The sequence below is a fragment of the Maniola jurtina genome, chromosome 17 (genome assembly GCF_905333055.1).
Source record: "Maniola jurtina chromosome 17, ilManJurt1.1, whole genome shotgun sequence".
Classification (NCBI taxonomy): Eukaryota; Metazoa; Arthropoda; class Insecta; order Lepidoptera; family Nymphalidae; genus Maniola; species Maniola jurtina.
The window spans coordinates 9596154-9608630 of record NC_060045.1 but is presented as its reverse complement, the minus strand read 5'-3'; the positions used below and the strand labels follow the sequence as shown (position 1 = coordinate 9608630).

The window sequence follows — 12477 nt, the reverse complement described above, 5'->3', positions numbered from 1 at the left end:
ATTTTTTTTAGTTTTATCATTCTCTTATTTTAAAAGTTACAAGGGGGGGGGGGGGGCACACATTTTACCACTTTGGTCTCTCGCGCAAACTATTTAGTTTAGAAAAAAATAATGTTAGAAACATCAATATCATTTTTGAAGACCTATCCATAGATACCCCACACGTATGGGTTTGATGAAAAAAAATATTTTGCGTTTTAGTTCCGTTTTTTGCCATTGGCTACGGAACCCTAAAAAGCGTGGATTTGTAACTCACCCTAGCAATGCGCTCTTTTGTTCTTTACACGGTTGCTTAGCGCTTACCTCCATGTTTTCGCAAGTAATTTTCAGCACCGTAACTTCGTTTTGTCAGGGTGAAATTACATTTATTTTTATCGCTTTCAGTTGATTCTTTTTGGAAAAACAATTGTAATATTACATTTAGATATCCATAAAATTCAATTTTGAACCTTAAAGTGTTAAAATTAAAGTAGGAAGTATTTTATTCCACGAATCTTAGTGCTTGTGACTCTGTGTCTTTAACTATCCGACCTTGTCATGGTTACTGGTAGTAAAATTCGGATCCTGATATAATCGTTCTCTGAATTCCCAAGCCTAAGGTTTAACTTTCTCATAAACTGTAATGGTAATAGTTATAGCTGTAATTTGACGTATTTTCTAAAAAAAAACATTCCAACTCACACGAAGGATTCCGTACCATCCATCGCGTACAAAAATTCTTAACACTTTTTTTTGTGATGTAACCACAAATTCACCGTTTTCGAATTTTTCTTTTACATGTGCTATAAGCTATAAGACGTTGCTATCTGCCAAATTTCATGATTCTAGGTCAACGGGAAGTACCCTATAGGTTTTGATTCCCTTGATGGGCCTTGATAGACACGACAGATAGACAGACAGATAGGCATACAGACAGACAAACATACAACGAAGTGATCCTATAAGAGTTCCTTTTCTTCTTTTGACCTTTTGAGGTACGGAACCCTAAAAACCGAATACAGCTGGTACCTATGATTACGGTAAAACGATATTATGTCGCATCGCAAAGAAATATCCATCAGCATATTTCTTTTCGATGAAAAGAAAAGAATATTTTCCCTTGCGACATATCATTTTGCCGAAAGCGCCCAGCTGTAATCAGTGTTTTCCATAGCATCTCAATAATTTTGGGTTGAAACATTTTGCAGAAAGTAGTCCAACAATTATGTTATTGGTGGTGGTAGTACTGAAGTTAGGAACACAAAGAATGAATGAAAATATTACATTTAGCCCAACTTAGTTAGATTAGCCGGCAAGAAACTCAGCAGTTGCTCTTGATTTACCCCATTGTTGAGGTTCGTAACCCAACCCATTTCATTAAAAGAAAAGTTCCTTTCAACTTGCAAAATTTGACAATACAATTTTAACTACTTCACTACCTACCAATATAATACCTACCTACCTGACCATGATTGTTATTCAACGGGAAGTACTTACCCTATAGGTTTTCATGACAGACACGACGGACGGACGGACGGACAGACAGACAGACAACAAAGTGATCCTATAAGGGTTCCGTTTTTCCTTTTGAGGTACGGAACGCTAAAAATGATTTAAAAACGTCTCTGACATCATGTCAAGGGAAAGCAGTGCAACACGTCTTGTCAAAATTAAAAGATTAAAAAAAATCTCTTTTCATTTGTCTTCTGTAATACTGAAGGTCGTCTGTGATACGCGTAAACCGTTGAAATTGAGGCTTTCTTCGTATGACTCTTGATACTCGTCAATCTGTCAATTACTACTACAAGCATGACGTGTGATGTACCGATACCCAAGTGTAAGCAAATCGTTAGCCAAAGGCGTTCAGCGTGACGCTGAGTGCCATTGAAGATTACGAGCAAACAGCGGCGTGTTTGTGAACGTCTATTTGGTGTGCTTCTGTCAAGTTTGCAGGCTAGAGACTAATGGGCATCTTATTATTGAGTCAGAATGAATTTCCCTTTGATCTTATAGCACTGAAGATATATGATGAAGCTCTGGGCATATATAATGAAGATTGAAGATATTTAGATATAATATGATGACCCCACCCTGGGCATGCACCCCTAATTTATCGGAGTTATGTGCGTTTGGAGCAATTAACTAATACATATATCAGTTGCTTTATTATATCCTCTACCATAAGGTTTTCTGGAAGAGATCGCTATTTTAGCAACAAGGCCGCCTATTATAGAAAAATCTATTTTGTTGTAATTACATTTCTATGTAATTTACTTTTATTTTACTTTAATGGTTAAGGAAAACATCGTGAGGAAACCTGCATGCCTGAGAGTTTACCATAATATTCTCAAAGATGTGTGAAGTCTGCCAATATGCATTGATTGGCGAGGTGAAGGTACCTACTATGGCCTAAGCCCTTCTCATTCTCATAGAAGAACCTTGCTCAGTAGTGGGGCGACCGGTAATGGTTAAGATGATAATGATAACAGACTACAGTTCTCAAATTATATAGTAATTTTGTAATAAACAATGTACTAAAAGGTAACTAATATACACTCATAAACATAAAGAAAGTCAGATCAGAAAGTCTAGGTCTTCATCTCAGGCTCTTGTAGGATTAAAAGATTCATTTTATCAAAAAGAACTTAAGTATACGGAAAGTAAAGAAAACCGGCCAAGTGCGAGTCAGACTCGCGCACCGAGGGTTCCGTACTCGAGTATTTTTTCCAACATATTGCACTATAAATCAAAAACTATTAGGCATAGAAATAAATAAAAAACTGTTTTAGATTATACAGGTAAAGCCCTTTCATAATATGATACCCCACTAGGTATAGTTAGTTATCTTACTTTGAAAAATGAAACACATTTTAATTTTTTTTTTTAAATGTAACCACAAATTCACGGTTTTCGGATTTAATACTTGTGCTATAAGACTTACCTACTTGCCAAATTTCATGATTCTAGGTCTACGGGAAGTACCCTATAGAGTTTCTTGACAGACACGACGGATGAACGGACAGGCAGACAGACAGACAACAAAGTGATCCTATAAGGCTTCCGTTTTTCCTTTTGAGGTACGGAATCCTAAAAACCCTCTAGGTACATTTCTAAGTATCGTACTAAAGCGTCAGGTTGGTACTTTAAGAGGTAAATCCTTATATAGAATTAATCGTTTGAAGTCCTCCCTGTAATATAAAGTCTATTGATACTTTATTCGATTTATTCTTCAGTCAGATACATCCAATTAGTTTAAAAAGGTAAGTACTTTTCCGAAAATCTAGGTTGAGTGGAATCCTCTCCAAACAAGGTAAAATGTTAGTGTAAATGAACCTTAACGCCCGAACAGCCCTCCTGACTCCTTAAGGCATGTAAGTAGGCACTCGTATTTCTAAAAATAAATATTGACAAATGAAAAGCTGAGTTTTATTTACTTTCATTTTTCTAGAAAGCTTTGAATTGAAGCTTTAAGGTTAGGGTTGCCAAATCACTGAAATGTACATAATATACAAGTAGGTAGGTACATAGAAAAGTGTCATCACACTAATCACATCACACTATCACACTTTAATATTATAAAGGTGAAAGTTTGTGTGTATGTGTGTGTGTGTGTGTGTGTGTGTGCGTGTGTTGTTACTCCTTCACGCAAAAGTCACTAGACGGATTTGGCTGAAATTCAGAATGGAGATAGATAATATCTTTGATTACCACATAGACTACTTTTTATCCCGGAAAATCAAAGAGTTCCCATGGGATTTCGAAAAACCTAAATCCACGCGGACGAAGTCGCGGGCGTCAGCTAGTAATAAAATATGACAGTTATTTTTTGCGCAGATTCGAACGCGCTGCACCGAGCATGCGTCAAGTACGTTGCATATACCTATGATTTGCGAAATAAGTAGGTATAGTCCGCGACAGGTTCAGATGGCAATCGGATCTCAGTATTATGTACCTGGTTCAAATTAATTTATAATCAGTGGTTGTGTGTTGTTACAATATATTATGGGAAGACACTGCTTCCTGAAACGCAGATTTGACTTCATCAGTAGGCAGGGCCTCACAGTTAAGCTTGTAAACACTACCTTTTGTTAAATGAAATTCAAATTTAATTTCGTTTTTCGCAATTTGTAAATTAATACGACAAAGTAGGCTTATGGCATTCTTATTCCGACAATGGCAGTATCATCTTCACGGGATTGACACACAGGACACGTGTCATGCACCTTAACAATGAACTTAATGTGAACGCTCATTCCAACGTTCACATAAAGTCGTAGTGCTATTAGGCACTTTTGAAGTATAGTCTTATCACTGCACCCATTCTATAAAAGCAGGTAATTATGGAAATAATTGCTTACAGAGTATTATGTATTGAAGTAGGTATATTTACGCATATAATGTGCACTACTTTCAAACAATCATCTTTAAATTATAGGTTCTGTTATCTTCATTCGCCGTCACACTCTTTGGAAACAGTATAAAAAGGTTGGATTTTATCGACAATGTCAGTGTTACGAAGGATCCTGCCTCACGATGAAGAACTTTACAGCTTTACTTTTGCTTGCTATAGCTCTGGCCGTCGCTGTGGATGCTGGTAAGGATTTTATAAAATTATACGCTCATTTCAGTCGCGTTCATCAGTCAACGGATTTATTTGTGCTGCTATAAGCTATTCTGGTAGCAGGCTACGGCCGTGGCTAGTTATTATCCTATCCACAAAGCTGTCAAGCGATTTAACGTTCCGGAACGATGCCGCATAGAAACCAATCAGATTATGGGTTTATGGCCGATTCACACCAATTACGAATGCAGCACGTACACGTGACACGTGCGTAGTGACGCGCGTGAACCGATTGTCGTAACTGCACGCATTACGTCTACGTGAACGTTCACGTCACGCAAGCGGTATGCCATGTTTCATACAGTTCCATACATTACAACGCAATGGTACGCGCTACGTCTACGCTTACGCAACGCTTACGCAGCGTGTGTGAACGTGTGCGTGTGTGAAACTGCCAAAATCCTTCCAAATTAGTCCTTTTTAATCTTAAAGTTAAATCAAGTAGAGTTTAGCTCTACAAAGTTAGCTTGGCGATCTGATTGATGTAATTTTATTTACCTGTTTTACTTCACTTGAAGGAAATTCCGTTTTTTTTTGCGAAACCGGGAGGGATGGACCTGCACCTGGCTATCACAGCCGTGAAGTGCATTTAGCCAATTTAGACCACACGGCAGGTTTTTTCCTTATAATGTTATCCAAAAACTTCCAGATAAACCAAAAGGAGCTTTCAATTTATCTGGGTCTCTCGATCCAGGCTTTTCGTTCGGACGTGGTAAGAACTTCGGACGTCAAACTTTATACTTGTTGGATGCAGGGATCTTTCACTTTTCTGTTTATAATGATGTCCTTGTGTAAATACGAAATAAGTTAATTACAATTAGTTAATCCTCATTGAATTTATTTAACTATAAACCATCTCAAGCTTTGATTTAATACCTACATATTGAAACTTTGAAAATGAATAGTATCCTTCTGTATTTTAGACCTACCTGAAAATAAGTGAAGATTCATATTAGGTACCGCCTTTGGGTCACAATCGTAGATAGTTATCTCTTTTACTCTCGTGCGTTTTGTATGTTCTGTCTTATTCATCAGGAAGCACAAATTTTATACGCTATATATTCCTACCAACATAGTATAATATGGTTCATGCTTAGAAATTAATTTGATAGACAAATTACCTTGCATAGAATGACGTTTACATACGGAGTCTTTTTGAATGGTATGGTCCGTACTTTCGGAATGAGCTCTGGAGTTTGAAAAAGCAGGTATTTTGCTAGGACCTTGAGGATAAATAACCTAATTTACATTATTATAGCGTGAAATATATTAAGCGTTGGTCTTAACTAAGTGTATAATTTAGAATTGAGAGCGGCACCGCAATTTATCAAAGAGCAAGACCGCTTTGACACTAATAACTAAATGCCTCCGTATTTATGTTATAATATTACTATGAGCACTAGGAAAACCACTCCAGTTATTCTCGCGAATAAATCTCACCGCTGCTGTGGAAATTACAACTTCTGTTGTCCTTCAATTACGCTACAAAAAATGGAACAAAATGGATGGAAAATCAAAAAGTCTCCATGGGATTTTTTCACGCGGACGAGGTCACGGTTATCGACTAGCCAGTTATGAAGTAGGTAATCTACTTATATAAACACATTAGTATAATGAAGAGATTCTAATAAATACATCGCAAAAAAAAACATAATATTATCTGTACTTAAAGATATTTCATCTTCGGTAATGGCTTTTGGTTTCAATATTTTCTGTGCACACTTATGTGTTTGTCCCTATGTGTTTACCTGTGTATATACCTATGACATAATTTCACAACACTTCTTCTCTTATCGCAGGCCGCAGCAGAAAACACAGGGCTAGTGTGAGGGAGGAGGAGGGTGATAATGTCGACAATTGGCCAAGTCCTGAAGAGGTCCACAACTTTGAGGTGCCAGAAGAATTCACACACGGAGGCCCGCATGATGCAGATGACGAAAATGATCCGGTATAAAATATTTTTATAGAAAGTCGTTTTTATCTACAGCTTCACCACTAACCAGCTAACTTGTGTGTTAATGTCATTGAAATCGGTTCTGCAGTAGAGACATGAAAATATAACAGACAGACAATTAGGAGATTTTTCATTTATATACCCCTTTATTTTATATAAACATAAACAATGACTTTTTAGAAAGTCATTGTATATAAAGGTTGAATTTCAAATTTTTTTTACAGAGAGACTACAATCTGAAATTCTTTCCACTTTAGATCAGTATTTAAACTTAACATTGCTTCTGAACTGTGAAAGGTTAAGGGCCCTTTTCACAATTTGCCTTACGGATTTTGACATTTTGACAGGTTTCTAATACAAAACTGTCAAAACGTCATTCGTTATAGATAAAGTTTATCTGGATATTGGAAACAGTTCGTTATTTTTGCGTTTACTTGATTCTTATACAATTTTATCTTAGTTTGACGTTACTAATATTGAAATCGTTGTTTTAGAGCCACAATAACGAGAAAAGTCACGGCAAGGGACGCAGGCACGGATAAATTTTAATTCGTACTACCCGTTACTAATGTAAGAATTTCTTTGAGTAAACAGTGCCTCAGCAGATTTGGTCTTTCATTTTCCTCAATCAATCAGCCTGTTTGTGTCCACTGCTGGACATAGGCCTTCCCAAGAGCGCGCCACCACATACGATCCTCCGCCTTCCTCATCCACCCACTTCCCGCTATCTTCTTAAGGTCGTCAGTCCAGTGGGTCGGAGGTCGTCCCCACACTGCGCTTGCTGATACGCGGTCTCCACCCCAGAACACGTCTGCTTCAGCGGCATTTTCTTACGTATATTAAAATTGAAGGAAATCTGGAAACTGATATTACGATAGTTAATTAGTTCTTGTGCATGATAGATGTTACATCCATCCAGTAGTGTTAGCTAGAATTGGGTTTCATGTGGGTTGACGTTCCACCCAATACCTTGCTTGACTAATTGAACAGACATATTAATACACAAGTACTTATGCTATTCCATAGTAGGTATTCAAATCATCTGGTGTCATAATATCAGATGGCTAGATCCACTAAGCTGCCGAATTATGAAGTAACATCGACAAAAATTTTCATCCTATATGCCGAAGGAACCCTGCGTTTTTGGGGACAAAAGATATCATAATTGTGGTTATTCTAAGTATTTACTATAACATAATTACTATTGTCCTATGTACCAAACTACGTTAAAATCCCTTCAGTTATCCTTTTAATTTTTTTTAAATTCAGATACAAGTTAGCATGTTAGCATGTGACTGCAATCTCACCTGGTGGTAAGTGGTAATGCAGTCTAAGATGGAAGCGGGTTAACCAGGAAGGGGTATGGCAGTTTTTACCAAACGCCTATCCCTTTGGTTAGAATTCCACATCTCAGAAAGATGCGAGATCATATAGACAAAGAATAGTATTGGGCGCTATATCATATCGACAATAAAGCTTCATATTCATCCAGTTTTTTTGAAATTAATTTTACTATCTAAAGTTATAAAAAAAAATTTGTACCTGACAATCGTTTTGGCTCTTTATATGCTACTAGCTGATGCCCGCGACTTCGTCCGCGTGGATTTAGGTTTTTCAAAATCCCGTAGGAACTCTTGTGCTAGTCTAGGGTTATTGTCTATCTCCATTTCAAATTTCAGCCAAATCTGTCGAGTAATTTTTGCGTGAAGGAGTAACAAACATATACACACACATATAAATAAACTTTCGCCTTAATAATATTATAAGTATGATCACACTAATATTATAAAGGCGAAAGTTTCAAGTATGTGTGTGTGTGTGGTGTGTGTGTGTGTGTGTGTGTGTGTGTGTGTGTGTGTGTGTGTGTGTGTGTGTGTGTGTGTGTGTGTGTGTGTGTGTGTGTGTGTGTGTGTGTGTAAATTTGGAATGAAGATAGATAATATCCTGGATTAGCACATAGGCTACTTTTTATCCCGGAAAATCAAAGAGTTCCCACGGGATTTCGAAAAACCTAAATCCACGCGGGCGAAGTCGCGGGCATCGGCTAGTATGCTATAAAATTCTAAGTCTAACCTAAGTATAGATAACTGAAAACAATAGGCTGAGTGTTTCATGCATCGGCGGCGATTAGTCGTGGGTGGCAATCCAATCGTGTCGGGGAATAGCCTATCACTTCTCTAGAGTGTACCCATGCATAATTTGCTACTTCACTAATCATGATACAGGCATTCTCCACCATATTGTTGTACAACTACTCTATTAATTAATCAAGCCCCTAACTACTTTAATAAAAAAATCAATGAAATTTTGTCAATTCGTTCTTGAAACAAAAATCTGTGTCTATGGTTTTTTAGATTTCTGTAAAACTATATACTTAAGTAGTTTTAAAGTTACATGGGCCTAAAGATTTACATACAAATCTGATGTAACTTAAAACAATTAATCTAAATCACACTATATATAATATTATAAAGGCGAAAGTTTGTATGTGTGTGTGTGTGTGTATGTATGTTTGTTACTCCTTCACGCAAAAACTACAAACCGGATTTGGCTGAAATTTGGAATGGAGATAGATAATATCCTGGATTAGCACATAGGTTACTTTTTATACCGGAAAATCAAAAAGTTTCCACGGGATTTCGAAAAACCTAAATCCACGCGGACGAAGTCGCGGGCGTCAGCTAGTCAAATATACGAGACGACTGACTCACTGATTGACTGACTGACTGACTGATCTATCAACGCACAGCTCAAACTACTGGACGGATCGGGCTTAAAGGCATGCAGATATAGCTATTATGACGTTTACATCCGCTAAGAAAGGATTTTTGAAAAATCAAGCTAAGGGAGTAAAATAAGGGTTTGAATATGTGGTCCACGTAGACAAAGTTGCGGGTATAAGCCAACAACAACTGTCTAAAGTCCCATTACTGGATGAATGGTATAGGAATGCAAAAGAAGCAAACAAATAAAGATTTATTACATTTATTTTAACAATCAATAATCAAATGAGATAAAAAATTGTAAATGTAAAAATCCTTAAACAACATAATCTGGGTGCATCCCAAGACAAATAAATTTGTATCCCCTAAGATATTTTTAAGCTTAATAATGTTTAAAAGTTAAAATACCGTGGGAACTCTTTGATTTTCCGGGATAAGAAGTAGCTAAGTCAAGCTTTCAGAGACGCAAACTACCTTTATTCCATATAGATCGGTTAAACGGATGTGTCTTGGAGAATCCCTTGAAATTGTTTTAATTTTCCCGGATAAAAAGTAGTCCATGTCCGTTCCTGTAATAAAGCTTACTCTGTACTAAATTTCATCAAAATCGGTTAAACTGTTGGACCTTAAAAATCTAGCGGACATACAGACACACTTCCGCATTTATAATACTAAAAATACATATTAGTATTAGTATATTAGTATATGGATTAGTATCTACTAGGAAATTGAAATAAGAGTCCAGAAATTATAGTAGTCAGGCATAGATCTTCATGTTTTGAATTCCTAGAATCTAGATCATTCGGTTGGTGGTGCTTCGGTAGTAGTTGTGGTAGTTGAACTAGTCGTAGAAGCAGGAGTCGTGGTACTACTAGTCGTAGTTGAAGCGGGAGTAGTTGAACTTGTAGTCGTTGAAGTAGATGGCGTGCTTGTTGTAGTAGTCGATGTAGTACTGAAGCATGATGCGTCAAAACCCTTGCAGATTATACAAAAGAGCTGTAAACAAAAAAAATACACAAGTAAATTTATTGAAGGAATGATTTTTTGAAGTAAAAACTTGTAATGGCGCGGTGGGCGGTTTTGGATGGCTAAAAAACTCAAGGGCGCGTAACGACATCTCATGTTTATAACACCCCCGACAAGTGAAGGTTACAGTAACTAGAAAAGAGCTGATAAATTTCAAACGGCTGAACCGATTTTCTTAGATTACCTATAGCTAAGAACACTCTCGATCAAGCCACCTTTCAAACAAAAAAAAACTAAATTAAAATCGGTTCATTAGTTTAGGAGCTACAACGCCACAGATACACAGATACACACGTCAAACTTATAACACCCCTATTTTTGGGTTGGGGGTTAATAAAATGAAAAAGTGACTGTTGTAAACTGTCTTCGTGAAATATCTAAATGATGTTTTACAGCTTCAAATCGTTCGAAACCTTTCAAGACATTAACATTTCTTCAGAAACCTTTCAGCCTTCGGGTTTTTATACAAGTAAGTATGTCCTAAGTAAATAAAGCGTAAAAACATTAAAGAACCCGTTTGAAGGGCGTAAGGACGTTGTGAGGGTTTACTTTAATGCTCTAAAGAATGTACAAATCGCGTGCGAATTCGAGAAACTGTGACATAGCGTAAGCAGTAACTTAAAAACCCATTGGTTGAATCGTAATTATTATGTTAGACCCGTTTTAATGGTTCCGTATACAAAGCCTTCGCTTTCCGCCCGTCTGTCTGTCAGCGGGCTGTATTTCATGAACCGTAATAGTAACAAAGCTCTTTTTACAGATTGATGTACCTATATTCCAGGGATACGTACGAAGCGATTTGCCTCCTCGTTTCTTCTATTATTTGTTAATAGATAGATATGATAAAGCGGAAATGCTTGCTTTCTATTTACCTTTCTGCTTCTAGCGAAAACGAGGTTGTCGTCCTTGCATAAGCTGGCTATGCCGCCGAAACTGCCGATTTTCACATCTGAAAGTAAAATAATTACAATTGGGTTATAAGGGCTGTTTTACGCAGGAACCAAAATATACGACCTTGTGGCACATACTACAAGTGGAAACGTTAAATTGAGATCCTAATAACGTCGGGTTCTCCATAACTGGCTCCATACAAAAGTACTTTGGTTTTCATTTAAATATTAACAAATTAAACTCGATGTAATTTATAGACGCGTTGTAGAAACTTAGATATACTAAGGTTTCTCATTAAATTTTTGAAAAGAGCAACCGCCTAGTTTCTTGCTGGTTCTTCTCGACTATTTCGACTCAGGTGCATATTCATCGGCATTTAAACATAACAAATTAATCGTGGTATGTACCCGTCATTTAAGATATACAAGTGTAAATTAAAAATTTATAACACCCCCGGACAAGTGAAGGTTAGTAACTAGAAAAGAGCTTATAACTTTCAAACGGCTGAACCGATTTTCTTGGATTATAGCTAAGAACACTCTCGATCAAGCCACCTTTCAAACAAAAAAACTAAATTAAAATCGGTTCAGTCGTTTAGGCGCTACGATGCCACAGACAGATACACAGATACACACGTCAAACTTATAATACCCCTCTTTTTGGGTCGGGGGTTAAAAATGAAAATAATATAACTTATTTCGCAAAACTAACCTTGTCTCAGCAGCGACGAGGAAGAAACCGTCAAGCAAATTGTTGAGCAAAAGAGGAATGAAAATCTAAACAAATACGAGTATGTCATAGTGACTGAGAATGCGTGCGGACTGGGCAGTGAAAATAATAACGGAAGCTTTTAACACTTATACGCTTCAGTATGCACGTATTAGGTACCTAGTTAACCTAAATATGAAATGCGTGTGCTGTAAAGGCGGCCGCACACTACCGCAAGACTGGTAGAAGGTGTAAGGACTGCTAGAGCAGCAAGTTACAACATGAAGTTTGACTACAAAATTGTCAAAACGGAACCCTTATAGGATCACTTTGTTGTCTGTCTGTCGGTCTGTCTGTCTATCCGTCCGTCCGTCGTGTCTGTCAAGAAAACCTATATGTACTTCCCGTTGACCTAGAATCATAAAATTTGGCAGGTAGATAGGTCTTATAGCTAAAGTAACGAAATAAATCCGAAAACCGTGAATTAGTGGTTATATTGAAAAAAATTAAAATGTTTCAATTTTCAACGTAAGATAACTGCACCAAGTGGGATATCATATGAAAGGGCTGTACCA

The 12477-nt window shown here is 37.1% G+C and overlaps 1 protein-coding gene across 1 annotated transcript; it reads right to left on the bottom strand.

The window, feature by feature from the left end:
- Positions 1 to 10025: 10025 nt before the first annotated feature.
- On the bottom strand, positions 10026 to 12065 carry LOC123873895 (integumentary mucin C.1-like). The gene is made up of 3 exons (XM_045918995.1): positions 11906 to 12065; positions 11176 to 11252; positions 10026 to 10273 (listed from the first exon to the last, which is right to left on the bottom strand). Exons 1-3 carry the CDS (start codon positions 11991 to 11993, stop codon positions 10076 to 10078), a joined length of 363 nt encoding a protein of 120 aa, XP_045774951.1. The 5' UTR covers positions 11994 to 12065; the 3' UTR covers positions 10026 to 10075.
- Between the last annotated feature and the right edge of the window lie 412 nt (positions 12066 to 12477).

What these genes read in the sequence shown, in the direction of transcription:
- LOC123873895 (XM_045918995.1), bottom strand. Translation starts at nt 11,993, where the DNA reads ATGACATACTCGTATTTGTTTAGATTTTCATTCCTCTTTTGCTCAACA. An exon ending in CTCGTCGCTGCTGAGACAAG is followed by an intron (nt 11,253 to 11,905) that starts GTTAGTTTTGCG and finishes TTTTACTTTCAG; the next exon opens with ATGTGAAAATCGGCAGTTTC. An exon ending in TTTTCGCTAGAAGCAGAAAG is followed by an intron (nt 10,274 to 11,175) that starts GTAAATAGAAAG and finishes TTTTGTTTACAG; the next exon opens with CTCTTTTGTATAATCTGCAA.